A 23,489-nucleotide genomic window follows, 5' to 3' on the forward strand; every position below is an offset into this window, starting at 1 on the left:
GAAGGGTGTGGGCAGGACCACCCGGCAGTCTGAGTGGGGAGGGCAGCTATGCCTGTCTGGGGTGGGTTGGGTGGGGAGACGGCTGCCTGGGGCCTGCTTACCAGCTCACATTGGCGTGCAGCTCAACAGAGTCCCCCCAGGAGCTGTTCAGCAGCATATGAAACATCACCTGGATAGCAACCTGGCAGGGGAGAAGAGGGGAATGAAGAGGGATGCACCCCACGGCCCCCATGCCCAGCTGCTGTGATACCAGTGACCACTGGTACTTATCCCCCAAAACAGGTGCTTTAGCCCCGTTGTACAGATAAGGATACAAAACTCCAAATGATACAAAGTCACCTGCTTAAGGTCACAAAATGAATAATCAGACAATCCAGGTTTGTCTGAATCCAAAGTCTAGGCCATCCTTTGCTTTGGGGTGGGAGGTGGACGGGGGTGCTGTTTTTTATCCATCTCCTGCACCCTTCACCCCCACCCCCACCCCTGAGCCCAGAGCCCTTTAGTGGCTTGTCTCCTAAGGGCTCGAAGCACTCACCACACTGCCTGCTCTAAAGATAGGAGAGCTCACGTTGCAAGAGACGATCCTGTTCATAAGCTTGGCTACCTCAGGAAGCTCCTCGCAGCTCACAGGTATCTGGCTGTAGGGCTGGAGGTGAGAAGAGACGGAACAGACTTCTTAGTGGGCAAGGCTAAGGTTTCCCAAAGCCACCAGCCCTTAGGGCCCGTGCCCCTCTGGCTCCATCCCTGCCATTCTCAGAGAGGGGGGCCCAGAGAATCAGGGGCACAGCCAGAGGATTCGTTCAAAGATGTTCACCACAATGCTACTTAAAATTGTAAAATTCCTGAAATGATCGAAGAGTTCCAAGAGATAGGAACGGTTTGGCCCGCTGTACAATCCTAGGAGAGGATACAGGGAGATTGTTAAAATGCCCCTACTACATCTATACAGTCAGTAACCATTTTTCAAAGAAGCCAGAGCCTGATTCTGGGCTAAGCAGCCCATAGCCATCCATCTTCATCCTCATCTGTGAGGACAGATTTCAGCCTCAGATTGGGGAGGGAATTTGATAAGGAAACAGAGGCCTGCTGACTTCCCCAGGTCCCACCCCTGGGCCCTCTGGCAGGGATCTGGCAAGAATTCGAACACAGGTCTGTCTGACTCCGGATCTTGAGTTCTTAGTCATTCTATTAGATGCCCCGTAAGGGAGCATTTAATGTTGCTGATAAGAATAATTCAAATGTCCGTTGACAGATGACCACTGGATAAATAAATGTGGTCCATCCATACAATGGAGTGTTATTTAGCCTCAAAAAGGAAGCAATCTCGCACATGCTATCACACGGATGCTCCTCACAAACAGCATGCTAAGCAAAGAAGACACACAAAAGGACAAACTCGTATGATTCCATTTCTGTGAAAAATCTAGAACAGGCAAATTCATAGAGATGGAAAGTAGATGAGAGATCACCAGAGCAGGGAATGATTGCTTTTGATGGATTGAGAGCTTCTGTTTGAGATGATGGAAAAGTTCTCCAAATGGATGCCAGTGGCACAACATTGTGAATGATCTTAATGTTACTGAATTGTATGCTTGTAAAGGGATAAAAGGGCAAATTGTCCATTATGTGTATTTTACCACGATAAACATTTGTTGTAAAAACAAGGAGCAAAAATAACCAAATGGAGAACAAAATGGCAATTACTTAAAACAAATAGAAAATGAACGAATATGCAGTGTGATTTATATGTATATATAGAGATACACAGCAGGATAAACACCTAAATATTAAAAGTAGTAACTGCTGAGTTGTAGGAGCATAGGGTGATTGTTTAAACTTCTCTATGACTTTCAACTTTCTGTGGTAATCATGTATTACTTCTGTTCTAATAATTTAAAAAATCAAAGTTGCATTTAAAACAACCCAGGCCAGGGCACCTGGGTGGCTCAGTGGTTGAGTGTCTGCCTTTGGCTCAGGGTGTGATCCCAGGGTCCTGGGATCAAGTCCCACATCAGGCTCCCCACGTGGAGCCTGCTTCTCCCTCTGCCTATGCTTCTGCCTCTCTGTGTTTCTCATGAATAAATAAATAAATAATCTTTTTTTAAAGATTTTTAAAAAATTTATTCATGAGAGACACACAGAGAGAGGCAGAGACATAGGCAGAGAAAGAAGCAGGCTCTATGCAGGGAGCCCAATGCAGGACTCCATCCTGGGACTCCAGGATCATGCCCTGGGCCGAAGGCAGGCACTCAACTGCTGAGCCACCCAGGCATCCCATAAATAAATAATCTTTAAAAAATAAATAAATAAAATAAAACAACCCAGGCCACCCCGCAAAAACACATTGGTCACCTTAGGTGGGAGGGAGCCTGAGCTCACTAAATCTGTGTACACCTTCCTGGTCACCAGATCCAAGAGCTTGTCACACTCTCCATTCCATGCTAGCCCTGCAGGTGTCCCCAGTCTCACTGGTGGCAGGATCTGAGGCCCACAGAGGGTGAGGGTGGTCATCAGGCTGAGAACCCGGATGAGGGCCTAAGGCATCTACACACCATCTGCTGCCTATATCTTCAGGCTGTCCTGTCTGCCTGAGGCTCTCTGATGGGAGCAGAAGCTTCAGGAACAGGTATGGCCTCAGGCAGGCCCTGCTTTGGCACTCACCTTGAGCATCTCTACTTTGCGGAAGGAGAGTCCCTGGGGGAAGCTCAGATTGAGGTGGACCGAGTAAGCGTCTTCTCTCAAGTTACTCAGTATCAGCTCCACGGAGAGGCTGGCAGAGGGGATCAGGCGCAGGACTCTGGATCTGGGGGCAGGGCCAGGGAAAAGTTACGGGGGCCAAGGTAAAGGAAGCAGGATAGAGATGGGGCTTTCAGAAGTGAAGGATCAACTAGGTTAGAAAAAATGAATACATCAACATCAGCTGTTGCACATAGGCTGAGCAATTCGACTTCATCAGACCTCACAGGCGTGCCCAAGGGACTGGAATATCTCAGAGAGGAGAACTAAGGCCCACAGGACAGATCTAGTGAATGCAGATGGAGCCCTTCTGACTCAAAGCCCCCCTGCTCTTTGGAGCACACAGGAGCTGCCTCAGGAAAACACCAGGTGGAAGAAGAGGGCCTGGGGGCTTGAGGCCTTACCCTGCTGGGGAGAACGAGAGCCCTAGGTCTGCCTCACACTTCTTGTCCTCCCCGCAGTTCTTCTCAAAAGGGATCTGAAAAGCCAAGAAAAGAGATGAGGAGGCTCAGGCCCCAGACCCAGGAGGGAGGGACCCTGGCCTCTCCAGCTGCCCCCCTTCTCTTCTTACCTCCGTGTTCGCTACGTGTGGTAAGGGTCTCAGGATGGGCCGGATGTCCCTGTCCAGCTGAGCACAGAGTGGTGGGAGGGCCGGGAGGCAAGACAGATTAGCTGAGGCAGCAGAACTCTTAAAGGAGGGCTCAGGGGGCTCAGAGCTGGGGACTCAGCTGGGCCGACTTGGTCGGCCTCTCTCAGGAGCCAAAGCCTGCCCCAGGCAGCACTTCACCCTCCTGATTTGGCCCAAGGAGCCCTGGGACAGGAGGCTGTGCTTCTGAGGCTCTTAGTTAGTTGCTTCCATGTGACCAGTGAGATATAAGTGTAAGCATCACGTGGATTTTCAGGACCTAAAAGGGCAGGCATGTGCTCTTCCACCCTCTTTCCCACATACTGTGCTCCCAACACCCACAAGCTCTGGCATTTCTGTTGTCTGTGCTCACGCTATGCCTTCTTTATGAATTCCCACCTCCCCTTCTATACCTGGGGACTTTAAGGGTTTCATCTTGGGGGGAGGCTTTCCTTGTCCCCTACACATGTCACACAAGATTATATGGCCACACTGTATCTAGCTTTACCACAGCCTTACACAGCATGTTGTGACTGTCTGTTGACTTCAGAGCAAACTGTGAACCTCTTCTGGGTAGGGAACATATTTTATTTACCTCAGTGGAGCCAGTACCCAGAATAGGGATTAGCAAAGGCCAGTGCTCAATCAACTTTCCTTAAGTGCCTGATGAGCACTTGGTGGGCAGGGGCTTCAATTTTTGGTGAGCACGCCATCATTCCCTTCACATCTCAGGAGGGCGAGCATGCATGGGGGAGTGCTCAATGCATGCCGCCAAAAGCCATGAGAAAGCATGCACTTAGCAGTCACGGTGCTCCAGCTCTAGGAGAGGCATCACAACTTATTTTATTATGAGGACACAGTCCCAGAGAGGGACAGAACCTGCTCAGGTGTTCACAGCAAGAGAAACAAAATCCACATTTTTGGTCTGGTGGGTCCAGGCTCTTTCCACCAGATCCTGCTGCCTTCAGACAGAAGCTAAACCACCAGCTGAGTGTCAAGGGTTTGAGGAGAGGAAATCTGGCTTTGGCCCTGGATGAGGAGTGTGTGATCAAGTAGATGAGAATAGATACTGCTTTCCTCTTCTGTTATATCATCATGGCACCCTGATTCGGCTTTGAGGAAACTACTCAATCTCAAGGGAATACACTTTGGTGAAAAGGCTGACCAGGGTGCCCTGTATTCCTGGAATTTGCACCATGAGCAGTTCTAGGACCCTGGTGAGGTCCGAAACTGATGCTTAGTAGAGACCTGGAGTAGATCCACTGGAGGTGCCATGTCCTGAAGAGTTCATTCATTATTCCTTCCTCTCAGGAGCTCCCAGAGCCTCCACTTAAGCTCCCCTTTCTTCCCAGTCTTGCTTTGCCAAATATGAGCTCCCATATGTTCCTTTCCTGCTGAAGTAGCTGTATTTGGTTTCTAGTGCTTAAAGCCAAAGACTTCTATAATACAGTCTTGCTAACCTGAAATTCTACTCTCCCCTGTTTCCTATACATTCCTGAGTGATCTCTTCTTACCGCACGTTGGTCCCTCGGTGTCTCTTCTTCCTCCCAGAGAGAGAAATTTAGAGAGACGTTGATGGGAGAGATGAGGTCTTGAATGCACACCTGAGGGTAATGAGAACCACCTACACTGTGAGTTTAGTCTTCCAATTAAATGCTCACCTTGTTCCTGCTTTACAAATGATGAGGTTCTAGCACCAGGGATTTATCATAGGCCTGGGGTTGCTTCTCAGCACAAATATCATCCTCAGCCCCAATTCTCATGGCAGACATCGCTGGTCAACCACCCCACTTTTCCCAGAGTTCTGACCAAAGCCCCCAAATCCCTGTCAAACCATTCTAGGCATGATTCTAGGCCCAATCATCTTCACTTGAACTCCTTCACCAACCTGAAGAGGCAGGCATTATAAACCCCACATCAGAGATGCGGAACATGAGGTCAAAAAAGGTGACCCAAGTTTTCTAAGGACTAAAGCTAGGAAGTGAGTCAAAATCCGTCCAATTCCCAAGTCCAAGGTATTCCCATTATGACACACTACCTCTTCTCTGGCAAATTTATGTTGAAAACTTCCACCTTTTGTGGGGAGTGGGGTGTAAGGAAGCAAAGGGATTCTGAGTGCAGGAATAAATGAATGACATTGGGTGATGGGTATTTGGGGGCTCACTAAGCTATTTTTTTCTGCTTTTGTATGTTTGAAATTCCCCATAACAAAAAATTTAAAATGAACCTCAAAATCTTTTTGTTTTTAGAGAGCAGAGGTGAGGGACAGAGGAAGAGGGAGAGAGAGAATCCCAAGCAGACTCCCACGCTGAGCACAGAGCCCAACACGGGGCTCAATCCCACGGCTCTGAGATAACGACCTGAGCCGAAATTAAGAGTTGGACATTTAACCAATGGAGCTACCCAGATGCCCCTGAATTTCAAAATCTTATACACCAATCCCATACTCCGTGTCTTATGAAATATTTAAAGCATCAGGATAATTTGCCATCAACCCTAAATTACACGGGACTGTTAGAAGCAAACTGAATTTGGGCGTCTCAGCAGTTGCTCAAACTAATATTAAAAAAACTTTTTCTGTGATGGATGTTAATATAAATGACCACATGTACCTGACAAATAAGGATGTACCGCTGTGACTCAATATTTTGTAGCTATTAAAATAATTATGAAAAGCTGGGTAGCAGCATTAATATATGATATGGATATGTGGAAAAATTACGGGAAAAATGGGAAGTACTTTCTAATGGCAACCATGTTAAAAAGCACCTCCATCGGGATCCCTGGGTGGCGCAGCGGTTTGGCGCCTGTCTTTGGCCCAGGGCGTGATCCTGGAGACCCGGGATCGAATCCCACATCGGGCTCCCAGTGCATGGAGCCTGCTTCTCCCTCTGCCTGTGTCTCTGCCTCTCTCTCTCTCTCTCTCTCTCTCTGTGACTATCATAAATAAAAAAAAAAATTTAAAAAAAAAAGGAGAAAAAAAAAAAAAAAAGCACCTCCATCCATAGGCTAAGGATTAGAGAAAGTGTGCTAACGGTATTATTACCACTATTACACAGTTGAGGAAATGGTGGTGTAGAGAGAAAGGACTTGTGACCCAGCTGGACGGTGACCAAGCGGAGCCTTGCACCGAGGTCACCGAGATCACCACCCCCTTACTTCCCAGGGCAGCCCTGATGACTCCCTTACCGGGAAGTGAAACCAGAGCTTGATACAGGACCAGTCTCTGGTGACCGCTATGTTCCCGCTGAGTTCCTGTCTCCCTCCTGGGAACAGCCCCCGGCTTCTGGTCCGATGGCCATCCAGCTGCAGAGTGTAAATGAGATTGGCAACCAGGCGACCTGGGCAGGGAAAAAAGGAGTTGTAGGGTGGCAGTGGCGGGGGGCAGGGGGAGGTGGTGGGTGATCCTGGGGCCATAAGCCTGCATTTGGGGTGGGCAGCTATTCTGGGGCATGAGGGAATAGCACTCACCTCGAAATTGGAGGGTGAGAGGCTTGACCTGGAAACAGACTGTGATATTAACTCCTTCTTTCTTCTTGTTACTGGTTGAATGGGAGCATTCCACTTCATGCACTGGGATCTCCGCCGGGGAGAAGGATATATGAGTGAGGATATCCACCACAGGCCGGGAGCTGCAGAGCAGAAAACAACCCTCTCTCTCTTTCTCTTTCTCTCTCTTTCTTTCTCTCTCTCTCTGGGCCTCAACTGCAATCCCCAGTCAGACCCAGGGTTCCTTCTACCAGCATCCAGAGGACTCTCCTCCCTGAAAGCAGACCCCAACCTCACTGTCTCCTCGAAATGGCAGTAATAACGATAATTCATTAGGGCTTCCCAGTTCTTCCTAGCAGCCTTCTGACCCATTTTTCATATGGAACATTGAGCTTTTGCGGGGAGACGGGGCATTTGAACCCAGAGAAGGAGACAGAGACAGAGAATCCCAAGCAGGCTCCATGCCCAGCACAGAGCCCACAGGGCTCAATCTCACCACCCTGAGATCACGACCTGAGCTGAAATCAAGAGTCAGATGCTCAACTGACTGAACCACCCAGGGCCCCCAGAAGAGTGAGCTTTTATTTTTTTTATTTATTTTTTATTTTTTATTATTATTATTTTTTAAGAGTGAGCTTTTAGAAAGAGAAGTCATACTGAGCAACTTCCATGCTTATAATGCTTCACTGATGCCACATGGAGTTGAGAATAAAATCCAAACTTGTTACTATCCATACCACACTGCCTGTTCTCCCATCTTATTTCCTCCCACCTTCTTCCTTGGCTGATGTTACAGACTTTGCCTGCCTCATGGCCTCAGCACATCTTGAGCTTTCTACACTGAAGGCTCTAACTCCAGATTTCTGCAAGCCTGACTCCTCCTTTTCCAAGTCCCAGCTCAAATATCACCTCCTCAGAGAGGTAGTTCTTGGCCACCCAATCTAGAGGAAGGCTCCCGTATTCACAGAAGTGCTGACTCCCAGCACTTACCACAATTTGTAATCACCTACCTGTGTGCTTAATTTTTTATTATGTATTTCCCCACATAGACACTCTATACCCAATGCCTGGTTCAGTATTTAAAACACAGCAGGGAGATGCCTGCATGGCTCAGTGGTTGAGCGCCTGCCTTTGGCCCAGGGCGTGATCCTGGAGTTCCAGGATCAAGTCCCACATCGGGCTCCCTGCATGGAGCCTGCTTCTCCCTCTGCCTATGTTTCTGCCCCTCTCTCTGTGTCTCTCATGAATAAATAAATAAAATCTTTAAAAAAAATAAAAAGAAAACACAGCAGGTACTCTAGAAATGTCTACTCATTATATAATGTTACACCATGCCTCCAGTAACGGGAAGACAGGGGAAAGGCAGGAAATGTCATCATCATGTCAAGGATGAGAAACTGAGGTCCTGAGGAGCTAAGTGACTGGGGTAAGATAGATCACCCAAAAAGCAGACGGCAGAGCTTCTACTTGAATCCAGGGGACCATGTTCTTTTTTTTTTTTTTCCAGGTGACCATGTTCTAGAGCCATCACAGGATATTGTTTTTCAAGGAGGTTTTATTGTCAGATAGGCCTGGGTTCAAATCCTACGCTGTCATTAAATTGTTAGCTGTTTAAATCAGAGTAAGACATGAAGGCTATGTAGGAAAAGAACCTCTCTGACAAGGTTGGAGACAGACCAGAGGAGTCCCACCTACTACATGGGTAGCTGTTCAAAGGATGAGAGTTAAGATTCTCATCAGCCCCATCTTACCTGAGTACGATCACCTGCCCCTCGGCTCCCACAGCCAGGTCTGTCAGGCCATCTCCTCCAAGGTCTTTTACCCCATGGATGGAGCGTCCGAACCATTGAATTCCTGAGAACACCTGGATCCCCTCTATCCGCTGAGACCAAGAGAAAAATTTGTGAGCTAAGCCTGGAGGATAAGAGTCAGGCCAGGCCAGTGGGGCCTGGGCTGGGAGGCAGGGCTTGGGTTGGCAGGCAAGGTGCCTCTCACCTGACTCGGCTGGGGGCTCAGCCCACCATGCTGCCCGTTGAAGATGTACACAGCCCCATTCTCCTCCAGAGGGGCCCCCACCGCTACGTCCACCAGCCCATCCCCGTTGATGTCAGTCAGGGCAGTGATGGCTGCTCCAAACCGCCCAAGCGGGTAGCCGGGTTCCCCCTGCAGCTCCGAGACAGCTTCGAACCCCAGCTGGGAAGGAGCAAAGTGATAGGTCCCACCTCAGTCACTGGGCAAGCAGCAAGTGTTTGCAGGGTGTACCCCATGTACGTGGAGAACACTGAAGAAAGGTCGGACGTGGTCCCACACAGGCAGACTGACCTGGGCTCAAGTCCCAGGCCCACCCCTTGCTGTCTGGGTGACCTTGGGGCTTTGGAAGGTGACCCAGCCTTGCTAAGCCGCAATGTTCCCACTCATGAACGAAAGCTCAGTTTCCTGGAAGCTTACTGTGTGAAGACCAAAGAGCTGTCTTGTAAATAAAAGGTAAATAAAAGGTTTGGCCCTGGGCCATGCACAAGGCTTACCTGCTTCCCCGCCCCACTGCAGTCCTGGTGTCAGCTAGCATCGGTCATTCTAAAGCTCTGATTCATTCAGGAAAAGTCTTTCAGAATAACTGGGACCTGGGTTGGCCTGGAATCTGTATCTCCTACCCCTTCTATTCTATGTCCTGGTCTCTACCTGTTTCCTCTGGTAGATAAACACCCGGCCTCCTCTCTGCTCCCCATAGAACAAGGGAGCTCCGATCAGCAGCAACTCCATCTCCCCATCTTGGTCTATGTCAACACCACACAGCTCGCCACCAAAATAAGAGCCAATCTGCAGGGAGAAAGAGATGTCTGAGGATGCACCTGTGAGCTGGGCTCCTCCTCCTCCTCAGCCATACCATATCCATCTCACTTTGATCCCTCAAATGCAGGTGCGTGTCGTCCCCCCTCAGAGCCTGTGTGAGTCCGGACAAGGTGGGCTCTCTGAGGTTCAGTTTCTTAAACTAGCAGGTGAAGATGACAACACTTACCTCAGAGGGTTCTGTGGGGACTGAATGTGACAGGGCTTGTCACAGGGCCTGTGGCACAGTGAGTGGCTGAGTGTTCACAGCTGGCAGGACACATAACCAGTGCTATACCAGTCCCTGATCAGCAGATGCCCCTGAGGCCATGCTCACCTGGTTCCCATCTATTTTCTGGATCTGGCTCCAGTGTTCTTTGTCCTTTGACTCCTGGAACAGCACCACCCGCCCCACATGCTGGTATCGGGGGGCTCCAGCTGCCAGCAGCGAAGTGAGCCTTCGGGAGTATAGCCAGGTCACTGTGTAACCTGAGGGGGATGGAGAGAGAGAGAGAATGGGAGAGAGGGGGGGCAGGGGTTTGGAATTAGAACCACAACGGCTGCTGGAAGGAGGTAAAACCCAGAGGCAAAAAAGGGAGAGACTCTGGGAAACTGGGTTTGTAGCAAAGATGCATTGAAACAGTCAGAGGGCCTTCTCCTGAGAAAAGGAGCCATGTGCTCTGAGTGGCACAAATCCTGCCATCTTGGTTCAAAGCTGCATTTCTCAAACTGTGGACAACACATAGGCCCAGGAAAAAGCAGCCATGTATGACAGGCTCAACATGGTGCAACTTCCTGAGCCTCAGCTGACCCGAAGTTTGGCAGGGGAGACTACACTTTCTAAAAACAATAAAATGAAGGGGCGCCTGAGTGGTTCAGTCAGTTGGGTGTCTGCTCCAGCTCAGGTCATGGTCCCAGGGTCCTGGGATCGAGTCCCACATCAGGCTCCCTTCTCAGTGGGGAGCCTGCTTCTCCCTTTCCCTCCTGCTCCCCCCACCCCAATCATACTCTCTCCCTCTCTCAAATAAGTAAATAAATAAGATTTATTTATTTATTCATGAGAGAGAGAGAGAGAGAGAGAGGCAGAGACACAGGCAGAGGCAGAAGCAAGCTCCATGCAGGAAGCCCGACGTGGGACTTGATCCCTGGACCCCAGGATCACTCCCTGAGCCGAAGACAGACACTCAACCACTGAGCCACCCAGGCATCCCAGGTTATTTCTTCTTGAAGGAGCAACATTGCTGGCAGTATACTGAAAGACACAAAGCTCCTTGAAGGCAGTTAGGAGCTATAGTATAAGTGGAGTGGTTACTAGACCAGACCTTGGGGTTACACCACCTAGGCTCCGCTTACTTGTTCTGTGACCTTGGGCAAGTTATTTAAATTGTCCTGGGATCAGTTCTTTCATCTATAAAACAGAGGTAATAGGGATTCCTGGTGACTCAATCAGTTGAGCGACTGACTCTTAATTTTGACTCAGGGTCATGATCTCAGGCTCCTGGATTGAGCCCCACATCAGGCTCCATGCTCAACAGGGAGTCTGCTTAGGATTCTCCCTCTCCCTCTGCCCTTCCCCCTGCTCATGCTCTCTTTTTCCCTCAAAACTAAAAAAAAAAAAAAAAAAATCTTAAAAAAAATAGAAATAACGGGCAGCCCGGGTGGCTCAACAGTTTAGCACCGCCTTCAGCTCAGGGCCTGATCCTGGAGACCCAGGATCGAGTCATATGTCAGGCTCCCTGCATGGAGCCTCCTTCTCCCTCTGCCTGTGTCTCTGCCTCTCTGTGTGTCTCTCATGAATAAATGAATAAAATCTTAAAAAAAAAAGAAATAACAAAAATACCTACTTGTAGGGTTGTTGTAAGAATAAAATGAGATAAAATAAGATAAAATATGTCAATATATGTCATGCACTTAGACCAGTGCCTGGCACATAATACTTACTCAGTAAAAAAAATGTTGAGAGATTGAGAAATCATAGAGGATAGCCTTCCTTAGAAGGGTATATGCAAGATGAATGGCACCAATTTTCCCAAGGAAATTATGTAATAGTCTAAGTGTTTTGTGAGTTTAATAAAGACATGGTCCACCCCTATACAGGGGTCATGGATAAGGCCAGGTGATGGGTTTCTAGGTAGATCCCAGAAGCAGTGCTATCCCAGGGCTCTTGGAGCCAGCCTATGCCTTGACACAGCGTGACTATGTGAGCATGAAGCAGAAGAACTATAACTTCTTTATTTATTTATTTATTTATTTATTTATTTATTTATTTATGATAGTCACAGAGAGAGAGAGAGAGGCAGAGACACAGGCAGAGGGAGAAGCAGGCTCCATGCACCGGGAGCCCGACGTGGGATTCGATCCCGGGTCTCCAGGATCGCGCCCTGGGCCAAAGGCAGGCGCCAAACCGCTGCGCCACCCAGGGATCCCGAACTATAACTTCTGTACACAAAGGTGAGGCCTCTCTACCATCTGAGGCTGGCATCCCCTTGGGTGGACCAGGAGCCACAGAGCTGTGCAGGATAAGCTCACAACAGTGACACCCCGAGGCAGAGAGAAACAACAGCAAGTGTGGACTGACCAGGCGCCTTTGCTCTGTGCTTGGCCATCTGAAGAACTCTTGAGGTGAATCAATCTTTGAGTTCCTGGACAATTCAAGAGGAGGAAGCCTCAGGGAAGAACTGCTGGTCCTCCTACTAATGAGACAGGTTGCTATTAAATAAACCCAGCGTTTAATTTATGGGTAAGACATAGAAACGTTGCTGGGTAGGCAAGCTTGAGCAAGCTTAGGATGGGATGGTTTGAATAATGCTGGCTGGAACTGGTCTACAAGGGTGGTCCTTAACTAACTAGAGATTTAGGTTGGGGGGGAATACTGGCTTTGTGTGTTAAAGTTAGGTAAAGGAGGCAGTTGGGGGATATGAGCTTAGGGGTGGCTGGGTGGCATGCAAAAGGCCTGCTCACAGGCCACTTGTTTGCTACCTGTAGGAAATAGCTCGTCCTGGGAGGGTCAGTGTCTCTGGGATTCTGAAGGCCTCAAGATATCCAAGCATCATAAAATACGGAAAATAAAAAACATGACTACTATGCAGCAGAGGAGTTGTTAAGGGAAAAATTAAGAATGTTAGAGCCGGGCAGCCCCTGTGGTGCAGTGGTTTAGCACTGCCTGCAGCCTGGGGTGTGATCCTGGAGGCCTGGGATCAAGTCCCATGTCAGGGTTCCTGCATGGAGCCTACTTCTCCCTCTGCCTGTGTCTCTGCCTCTCTCTCTCTGTGTCTCTATGAATAAATAAATAAGAATCTTTTTAAAAAAAGAATGTTAGAGCCATGTTTAAATTCTAAGTGTGTTCATGCTGTTTGCTTAATTGCTTTCCTTATTATTTTAAAAATCGGTAAGTGACTCCTGCCCCTAAGACCAAAAGAATCCAGCAGAAAAGAAAAGTACTTGGGCAGTCCTGGTGGCTCAGTGGTTTAGTGCCACCTTTGGTCCAGGGCGTGATCCTGGAGACCTGGGATCGAGTCCCATGTCAGGCTCCCTGCATGGAGACTGCTTCTCCCTCTGCCTCTCTCTCTCTCTCTTTCTCATGAATAAATAAATAAATAAAATCTTTTTTTAAAAAAGAAAAGTACTCACCCAAATATCCTGCTCTCGCTTCTGGTGTTAGTGGTTCATTCCCAACAAATGTGTCATCTTGCAGGTCTGCCTTGAGGTCTAGAAAGCCCCCAGCCCAGTCCTTGGCTCCGACTGCCCCTACAATGCAACGGTCCTGCCCAGGGAAGGAGACAAGTGGGCTTAGCTACGTTCCCACAACATCCCTCAGCCCCCCTGTTCCAGGCCCGTCACCCACCTGGCTGATGTCAGCGCTGAGCCCACTGGAGGACAGCTCCATGTTGAAGGAGGTCAGGTCCTGTTTGCTTGTGCCTGAGAGCAAGGTAAAGAGAATGGGTGGACACCCAAGGAGCAGCAGGGACAGTGACACTGGAGAAAGACTGAGAAAGAAACCTGGCACTGACCTTCAGGCAAGGCAGAAAGAGTCCACAAGACCATCAGACTGGCAGTGAACGTGAGTGGAGTCTGATGTGAAACTGTGAGCCCCAGACTCCACTCGGCCAAGATGTAGCTCTGCAGCTCTGTCCTCATTCAGGCTTCCCCACTGTCCAGCCTGGTGAACCAGGACTCAGCCCCTTGCTCCTTCCCTTCTCCTCGTTCTTTCTCCAACATGTCACCAAATCAGGATGGTTTTATGTTCAAAATGCATTTCCCCCTTCTCTGAATAGTGTGTTTTTTTTTTTTAAACGTGGATCTTGCATTTTCTTTTCTTTTTTTTTTTAATTTATGATAGTTACAGAGAGAGAGAGAGAGGCAGAGACACAGGCAGAGGGAGAAGCAGGCTCCGTGCACCGGGAGCCCGATGTGGGATTCGATCCCGGGTCTCCAGGATCGCGCCCTGGGCCAAAGACAGGCGCCAAACCGCTGCGCCCCCAGGGATCCCTGAATAGTGTGTTTTGCCAGCACAACAGTCCCAGCCATCCTACCCTCTTGTTTAACTCTTGTATTAGCTTTACTCACTTGGTCTTTGACTTCATTCTTCTTCTTATCATGTCTTTTTTCCACAGAGCAAGTTGGAGTATCTTTTTTTTTTTTTTTTAAAGATTTTACTTATTTTTTCATGAGAGACACAGAGAAAGAAGCAGAGACATAGGCAGAGGGAGAAGCAGGCTCCCTCTGGGGAGTCCAATGTGGGACTCGATCCCAGGACCCCAGGATCATGACCCGAGCCAAAGACAGACACTCAACACTGAGCCACCCAGGTGTCCCTGGAGTAATCTTTTTAAAAAAATGTATATCAGACCACACATTTCCCTTAAAAACCCTTCATCACTTGCCATCGCCCTTTAGATGAAATCCTCAGCTGCTTCTGAGGAACTGGAAGGCCCCTACCTATCTCTCCTGCTTTGTCTCATTTACTCACTACACTCCTGCTATGCTGACCTCTTTCCTGTTCTCTAGCTTGGTCACCCTCCCCCAACTCCTGGCCCCGCACTGGCTCTTCTCTGACTACAGGGCTCTTTGCCCACATTCCTCATGTAGCTGTTTGATTCTCATCTTTCGTGTTTCAGCTCAAATGTCATCTCAGAGTGAATTCTACCTACATTAAAAAAAAAAAAAAAGGCCTTCCTTGTAAAGCCTATCTAAAGTGGCTTTCCCCCAGTGAAATCTTTCTATCCAGTTTATTCATTTTCTTTATAGCAGCTATCATAGTCTCTAATTATCCTGCTCATTTGTTTTCTGTCTTTATCCAACCTGAATATGAGCTCCATGCTGACAATAACCTTGAGTACCTTATTCACAGTACCTGGCACCTGGTTAGTGCAAGCCTGAATTATTAATGAAAATCATCCCACCAGCCTTGCAAAGCTTCTGAGAGGAATGAATTAAATGATATCGAAAAAGTGCCTGTTACCTGCAAGCTTTCAAGGAACATAGCAATTACTGTGAAGACTTTGTTAATTCACTGCGTAAATACTTAGAGCATCTAGACATTTGGTGCCAGGGATACAATGGTGAAAAAGCAGGAACAGTGCTTGCTGTGACAGACCCCCATAGTGTGGTGCAGGAGATGGACACGGAACAGATAATTTAATACAATGTAAGTCTCAAGGGCTCCGATAGGGAACATGTAGCCGTTACAGCAGCACCCGGAAAGAAGCACCCAACCTAGGCTGTGGTTCGGGGAGAACTTATCAGAGGAAGTGACTTCTAAAATACAATCTGAAGCACTAGTAAGGGCAGGTCAGATAGAGTATCAGAGCCAGAGATATCAGTCCTGCAATTTATTTTTTTTTTAATTTTTATTTATTTATGATAGTCACAGAGAGAGAGAGAGAGGCAGAGACACAGGCAGAGGGAGAAGCAGGCTCCATGCACCGGGAGCCCGATGTGGGATTTGATCCCGGGTCTCCAGGATCGCGCCCTGGGCCAAAGGCAGGCACCAAACCGCTGCGCCACCCAGGGATCCCCCAGTCCTGCAATTTATAGAGGGCCTGCAAGGTACCAAGCGCTCTGAGAAGCAGTAGTTAGGGTGTGAACTGTTCTCTAAAAAAAGATATTTTTACGACCTAAGCCTCAGTTCTTTAGAATATGCCCTTGTTTGGAAACAGGGTCTATGCAGTGTAATTGGGTTAAAATGAGGTCATTCGGGTGGGCCTTGATCCAATATGGTCCAGTGTCTTATAGTGTCCTTATAAAAGAGGGAAATGCGGACACGGAGAGAGAGAGAGACATGCACAGAGAGAAGAGGACATGAAGGCAGACACGCAGGGAGAAGGTGGCCAGATGACAGAAGTGATGCAGCCACAAGCCGAGAGATGCCAGGGACTGTTGGAGGATCCCGGAAGTTACAAGAGGTGAGCAAGCGTTCTCTCCTAGAGCTGTCAGTAAGAGCATGCCTCTACCTGCCCTTTGATTTCTGACTTCTGGCCTCCAGAAGTGCAAGACAATGAATTTCTGTTGCTTTATTAAGCTGCTTGGTTTTTGGTGCTTCGTTACAACAGCCCTTGGAAACTAATACAACAGCCAAACATTGCAATGCTGTGAGATTGGTATTATTATCACCATCTAGCAGAGAACAAGCCTCAGAGAGAGAAAGTGACCTGGCTGAGGTCACACAGCATGGGCAGAATGGATTCTTGAGCATCTACCCTGTCCCATTATATATACCACATCGCTTCTTCAACTGAACCCAGCACCAAACCTGTGTCCAAACAAAGGGGCCTTCCCAGGGGGAATCCTGGAGAAATACCCTCCCATAGCAAGTCCTCCATCTGGCGAGTGCAGTCCAAAACTTCTCTTCTTCTGGGTGAAGAGGGCCTGTGGGTTCCCTGTACTCAGGCCCTGAGCATTGCCACCTAAAGTAATCTGATTACAAAGGAAAATGAAGGAGCTGAGTATGGGATTGGGAATTCTACTCCTTCCACAGGCTTTGGTTGACCAGCAGGATAGAGGTTAGTTCTGGGCCCCATGCTGGACCAAGCTGAGTTTTACGGGAAAGATGGATTTTCAGAGATAAACTGCTCCTCAAGCACCCTTCCCCAGATTTTCACCTGGGGCCTTTACAGGAGAGCTCTTCACACAGTGTCAGATACTCTGCAAGCAGCCCGATATCATCACTCAGCATGTCTCTAATCTGATGTCCCAGATGAGCTTCTGTTAACAACTTCCCAAATTTTCTCCCCAGATCTGCCACTCACCCTCAATGACATAAATCTTCTTTTGCAGCTCTGTGAACAGATCTTTAAGCTTCTCAAATGTGTCCAGAATCTTTACAAACTCCTCCGCAGGTTTTGAGGCAAATTGGTGAAGTGTTTCCTGACTTCTCTTGGTCGCAAAATGCTTTCCAATCTGGGTGGGTGTAAAGAGTGGAGAGCTGGCATCCCCAGAGTGGCTGACAAAGCCCTAGCCCCGAGGAGAAAGGGGAGTGGGGCTCAGGGAATAGGAGAGGAAAGATGAGATGTAGGAGGCAGCCAGGACCCATACCCCAATGATGTAGCGGATGATGTCTTTGGCTGAATCAATGTTGGTACGATCAGTGGCTTCCCCATCAGTGATGATGATAAGCACTTTGGTGGCATCTGGACGGGCCCCCAGGTCTTGCCGGAATACCTCTTTCCTGTGTCCAAGAAGGGGTGTGTGTGAAAAACTCCTCCAGATAATGAAGTCTCCCTCCACTCAACCAGCTCATTGAGTCACCGTCCTGCTGATTATGCAAAAGCTCTTTTCCCCATCCCCCAGGCAGTATTCCCAGCCTTCAAATTTCTCTTCTGAACCTCCTGCCTCACCCTTGCTGCCACACCTCTCTTTCCAGACCTGCCGTCTTCAGTGGAATTCTGGGTGGCCAGAAGGCAGTCCCAGAGCCAATGGGCAGTGACAGGGAGGCTTTCTGAGGAAGGATTTTGGGCTTCCTACTCTCCAGTTCAACCACATGACCACAATTATCCTTTCATCAGTTAGACATGCTGAGGATCCAGGTGAGATTTCAATATGGAAAATGGGCTCCTTGGCTGGAGAAAATGGGGAAGTCACTTTTCCAGAGCAAGCTCATCTGGCTCCCCTATCATCCCCCACCATCACCAGGCTGCATGTAGATCTCTGCCACAGCAAGTCTTTAGGGAAGTGAAGTGACTTGTTTCCATGTCAATTTCCCCCAAACCATGAGTTCCTCAAGAAAGGAACCTATCTGATCTGCTGCTGAATCTCTGGCTCCTGACACAGAGTAGGTGTGCTCAGTGCAAGTGATATAAAAGGAAGAAGGGTGTTCTGAGCACTGGACAGGCAAATGCTCCAAAGTCCCACTTGCCCACAGCTTCCTTCTGTAGTAAGCCAGGGTGCCCACAGTTTCTGTTGGGACAGCAGTTCTGTCTGCACCATCTGATCCTTCCCTCCTCATCCCACAGCTAACCAGAGACAGATGATTAATCCTAGAGCAGCCAGTCTACAACCCCTGACTTATGATGTGACCTGCCTTGGGAGCAGAAGCTGAAAAGTGACATGGAGGGGCCACAGTGGCAGGTGTAGGAGAGATGCAGAAAGGGGGGCCACAAAGCAGAGTGGAGCTCTGATGAGCAGAGCCAAGGCCTCTGTTCCATCTTGGATGTAAATTGTTTCCTAGCCTTCACCCACACGGACACGGCGTCTCACGGCTCCTGTTTGTGGATTTCTACCCTAGTTTGAACCACCATCACCTCTCATCTGGATTTTTCAATAGCCTCCTACCTGGCCTCCCTGCTCCCACCCTGGGGGCCTGGAGCCTAACAGCTCTGCAGCCAAGGGGTCTTTTTAAAAACATAAATCCAATGATCACTCCTCTGTTCAAAACCTCCAGTGACTTCTCATCTCACTCTGAGGCAAAGCCAAAGTCTTCCCTATGGCCTCCAAGGTCCTGAGTGCTCTGGACTCCCATGGTCTGTCCGACCTCATCTCCTACTACTTTCACCGTTGCTTACTTCTCTCCAGTCACACTGGTGTCCTGGGTCTTCTCGGAACATCCGAAGCATGTTCTCATCTCAGGGCCTCTGCTATTCCCTCTGCCTGGAATGGTTTTCCCCAGGTATCAGTATGGCTGCTTCCTCACTTCTGAGTCTTTGCTCAAATGTAACCTTCCCTTATTTTCCTACTGAATGCTTTCTTCTTCTTTGTAAGACTTACATCTTCTACTATATTATCTGACTTACTTATCATGTCTATTGTATTTCTCTCCCCTTGCTACATTAAACCTCAAGAGGGTAGAGATTTTTGTTTCATTCACTGCTATATTCCCAGAATCTAGAACATAGCAAATGACAACCCACAGGCCAAAGCCAGCCCACAGCTTGTTTCTGTATGGTCCATGAGCTACAGGTGATTTTCATATTTTTATAGATTTTATTTATTTATTTGAGAAAGAGAGAGAGAGCACAGCAGGGGGAGCTGCAGGCAGAGGCAGAAGGAGAAGCAGGCTCCCCGCTGAGCAGAGAGCCCAAAGTGGGGTTTGGTCTCAGGACCCTGAGATCACAACCTGAACAGAAGACAGCCACCCAAATGACTGAGCCACTCAACTGACTGAGCCACCCATGCCCCCTGTCAAGAAGTATTTATAAAATATATTTCTCTGACTGCTCCTTTTAGCTCCCATGGTTGACACTTTTGGAGTATCCTCCCATCCTATCATGACCCCTTTCTCTAAGAAACTGCCCTCTTTCCACAGAGGTGGGATCCGAGAATCCATGTCTGTGCCATGTGACTTTATGCCATAAAACAGAACTGGGTGGACCGGTGGACACCTAATCTGGGGTCAGCCAATCAGATCTTCTCTCCTGGAAGCTGGAATTCAGGTTATTCATCTGAATTGAGTAGCTGAGGCTGTCATTTTTTTTTTTTTTCCAGTGGACATGGCTTACCATGTACCCACCAAAGCTGTCTATAGAGAGTGAAGTAGACATGACAGGCCAAGTGAACCTCAGAAGAAAAGACTTGGAAACACCTATGTAAAGTCTTGAGGAGATGCCTCACATGCATGTTTAACTTCTGTAAATCCAACTATATGTGCTTGGCAAAGAAATGACAATGAGAAAAATAAGTGTCATAGCACAGGAGGTCTTTCCTGCTCTTTCACTCAATTTGAGTGCATGCCCAGGGTGAGCATAAGATGAAATATATAATTTTCTTATCTTCCAAATCGTTTTCAGTTTCCAGGGCCACTTTAACATCTAAAGATAGGTATTTTTGGGATCCCTGGGTGGCGCAGCGGTTTGGCGCCTGCCTTTGGCCCAGGGCGCGATCCTGGAGACCCGGGATCGAATCCCACATCGGGCTCCCGGTGCATGGAGCCCGCTTCTCCCTCTGCCTGTGTCTCTGCCTCTCTCTCTCTCTGTGACTATCATAAATAAATAAAAAATTAAAAAAAAAAATTTAAAAAAAAAAAAAAATAAAGATAGGTATTTTTATTTTTATTTTTAAAATGATTTTATTATTGTTATTTTTTAAGTAGGCTCCATTCTGGGCATGCTGGGCATGGAGCTCGATGTGGGGCTTGAACTCACACCCCCAAGATTGAGACCTGAGTCAGTCCACTTGCCCTGGCACTGCTGCAGGCTCAGTACCAGCCTTTGTCTGTGTGTGGGCACATGCCACTGTGGTGCTCAAGAACAGCCCATGGAGGAATCATATGAACAGGTGGTGACTAAGGTCATACACCAGTGTGGACACGTTTGGATTTCCAACAGCTACCCTGCTGGGCTGTCATGGAAGATATGCCCCAAAGGTAGCATTTTCATCACATCTGAATGTGATGATAGAAGCCCACCACAAATATGATCACTCTGGGGCCACGGGATCCTCAAGCTGGGACTTCCAGAACTCTGTCAGAAGGGAGACACTGGAACAAAAAACCCCAGGTTCTAAGATACTACAGGAAGGTTCACCTCGAGTGGAACAGAGGGCCTATGAGTGTCAGGAATGTGGAAAATCCTTCCAGTAAAAAGGTAGTGTAATCTTGCATGAGAGAATTCACACTAGTCCAAAGCCCTTTGAGTGTACCTCTCGGAAAAAACGCTTCAGAGGCAAAGGCAATTTTGTTACACATTGGCAAATACACACAGGAGAGAAGCTCTATCAGTAAGAGGAATGTGGGGAAAGCTTTAGTCAACGAGGTGGCCTGGCCATTTGTGAAAGATCCCGCACTGGACAGAAACCCTATGAGTGTGCTATTTGTCAGAGAGGCTTCAAGAGTCAAAGTAACCTTGCTGTTCGTAGAAGAATTCATGGTGGTGAAAAGCCCTATAGATATCATCAGTGTAGAAAAGTCTTCAGTCAGAAAGGAAGCTGAATTGTTCACATTAGAGTCCACACAGGCCTGAAACCGTATGCCTATATACACAGTGCAGGAAGAGTTTCCAAATCAGGGGGAACTGTGTCCTTCAAAGCAAAATTTACACAGGAGACATACCCTATCTGTGTGGTCTATGTGGGAAAAGCTTCAGTTAGAGAGAGTCTGGCTGTGCACCAGTGAAACTGCTCACAAAGACTCACCCTTTGATCACTCTCTTCAAAGGAAGTTCTCTTTATGAATATAAAGTACACAATCCTCAGATCAGACAACCTATCCAATTCCATGGAATGAATGGAGACACTTTCAGAAAGACTATCATTGGCTAGGACAAACTGGCTTTTCTCTTTTCCCCCAAATGAGTATGAAAAGTAAATGTCTTATTTATAATGATTAATTAAAAACATAATATATACAATATGGCCCTTCAACACAATCCAACTACATTCATCTAGGCCTCAATTTATTTTTAGAGATTTTATTTATTTATTCATGAGAGACAGAGAGAGAGAGAGAGAGAGGCAGAGACATAGGCAGACGGAGAAGCAGGCTCCTTGCAGGGAGCCCAATGCGGGACTTGATCCTGGGACCCTGGGATCACGCCCTGAGCTGAAGGTAAACGCTCAACTGCTGAGCCACCCAGGTGTCCCTAGGCCTCAATTTAAACACAGCCATCTGGGGATCCCTGGGTGGCTCAGCGGTTTGGCGCCTGCCTTTGGCCCAGGGCGTGATCCTGGAGTCCCAGGATCAAGTCCCGCGTTGGGTTCCCGGCATGGAGCCTGCTTCTCCCTCCTCCTGTCTCTGCCTCTCTCTCTCTCTCTCTCTCTCTCTCTCTCTCTATGTCTATCATAAATAAATAAATCTTTAAAAAAATAAATAAACACAGCCATCTGGTCCAACTCCAGAGGAAAAACTTCTACAGTAGATTTAGGAAATCAGTATATGCTATCTTTCAATGTGGGGTTTGACTATATTGAATTTGTGAACAATTCAAGGAATTCTTCAAGGAGAACTTTGACTAGTAGAGATTGTCATTCACACACTGACTTCAAAAGCTGATCCCTATATAAGATGTGACTGTATCATGACTGCCATATTCACAAGCACTTTCCAAGTCTTGGTTCTAGTTCCTCGTGAGGCCTGGCAATACTCACTGTACCAAAGGCTAATGAACTATCCCTGCATCCTCCCAAGAATTTCCCTCAGGGATTCAATTAATAAAGTATATTTCTGTTACTTACAATTCAAAGAACCTGGACTAGGGGAGCTTTGGTGGTTCAGTTGGTTAAGCGTCCATCTGCCTTTGGCTCAGGTCATGACCCCAGGGTCCTGGGATTGAGCCCCGCATCGGGATCCCTGCTCAGCAGGGAGTCTGCTTCTCCCTCTCCCTCTGTCCCTTGCCCTGCTTATGCTCATTCTCTCTCTCAAATAAATTAAATCTTAAAAAAAAAAACTGGACTAAAATTGCTCCAGTTGAATTTCTACAATAATCTGCACATTGCTAAGCCTACATCCTACAACCTGAAGAAGCCAGTGCCAACTGACAGGTGGGCTCTCTGCTGCAAAAGGGGACTCACGCAACATAGTTGATGGCACCAAAGGTGTTGGTCAACAGGCGCATGTGTACTACTTTGCCCAGCAGAACATCAGGGTTCTTCACCTTCACATAATCCAAGAAATTAAATTCTGTTTTGCAGTCTGTGGAAAACTGAACAGCAGCAAACTGGAAAAAGAAGCAAGAAATGAAATGTTATTACATATCCCTTCCCACTTGTTTGCTCCAATTGATTTCTTTTTTTTTTAAGATTTTATTTTTAAGTAATCTGCACACTCAACATGGGGCTCGAACCCACACCCCCAAGATCAAGAGTTGCACACTCTACTGACTGAGCTAGCCAGGTGCCTCTTGCTACAACCTATTTCTTTTCTTTTCTTTTCTTTTTTTTTTTTTTTTTTTTTAGGATTTTATTTTTAAGTAATCTCTACACCCAACATGGGGCTCGAACTCACAACACCGAGATCAAGAGTTGCATGCTCTTCCAACTGAGCCAGTAAGGAGCCCCTTCTTTTTTTTTTTTTAAGATTTTATTTATTTATCCATGGGAGACACACAGAGACAGAGAGGCAGAGACACAGGCAGAGGAAGAAGCAGGCTCCATGCAGGAGTCCAATGTGGGACTTGATCCTAGGACTCCAGGATCATGCCCTAGGCCGAAGGCAGGTGCTAAACCACTGAGCCACCCAGGGACCCCCAGGAGCCCCTTATTTTTTTAAAGATTTTATTTATTTATTCATGAGAAACACACACAGAGAGAGAGAGAAAGGCAGAGACACAGGCAGAGGGAGCAGCAGGCTCCATGCAGGGAGCCCGACGTGGGACTTGATCCTGAGTCTCCAGGATCAGGCCCTGGGCTGAAGGCAGTGCTAAACCACTGAGCCACCACGGCTGCCCAG

General features: G+C 47.8%; 1 protein-coding gene across 1 annotated transcript in view; it reads right to left on the reverse strand.

Annotated features, from left to right (window-relative positions):
• ITGAL (integrin subunit alpha L) overlaps nt 1-23,489 on the reverse strand; it is a 56,698-nt gene that overhangs the window by 14,092 nt on the left and 19,117 nt on the right. The window contains exons 9-25 of the mRNA XM_041749436.1: nt 22,613-22,758; nt 17,210-17,342; nt 16,924-17,074; nt 13,521-13,594; nt 13,307-13,439; nt 10,014-10,165; nt 9,530-9,667; nt 8,846-9,043; nt 8,602-8,732; nt 6,833-6,993; nt 6,551-6,702; nt 4,876-4,965; nt 3,308-3,364; nt 3,141-3,214; nt 2,662-2,803; nt 536-646; nt 102-181 (exon numbers count right to left, since the gene is read on the reverse strand). Of these exons, the coding sequence (XP_041605370.1) occupies nt 102-181; nt 536-646; nt 2,662-2,803; nt 3,141-3,214; nt 3,308-3,364; nt 4,876-4,965; nt 6,551-6,702; nt 6,833-6,993; nt 8,602-8,732; nt 8,846-9,043; nt 9,530-9,667; nt 10,014-10,165; nt 13,307-13,439; nt 13,521-13,594; nt 16,924-17,074; nt 17,210-17,342; nt 22,613-22,758 (2,123 nt within the window). The remainder of the gene's footprint in view (nt 1-101; nt 182-535; nt 647-2,661; nt 2,804-3,140; nt 3,215-3,307; nt 3,365-4,875; nt 4,966-6,550; nt 6,703-6,832; nt 6,994-8,601; nt 8,733-8,845; nt 9,044-9,529; nt 9,668-10,013; nt 10,166-13,306; nt 13,440-13,520; nt 13,595-16,923; nt 17,075-17,209; nt 17,343-22,612; nt 22,759-23,489) is intronic.

The sequence above is a fragment of the Vulpes lagopus genome, chromosome 3 (assembly GCF_018345385.1).
Source record: "Vulpes lagopus strain Blue_001 chromosome 3, ASM1834538v1, whole genome shotgun sequence".
Taxonomy (NCBI): Eukaryota; Metazoa; Chordata; class Mammalia; order Carnivora; family Canidae; genus Vulpes; species Vulpes lagopus.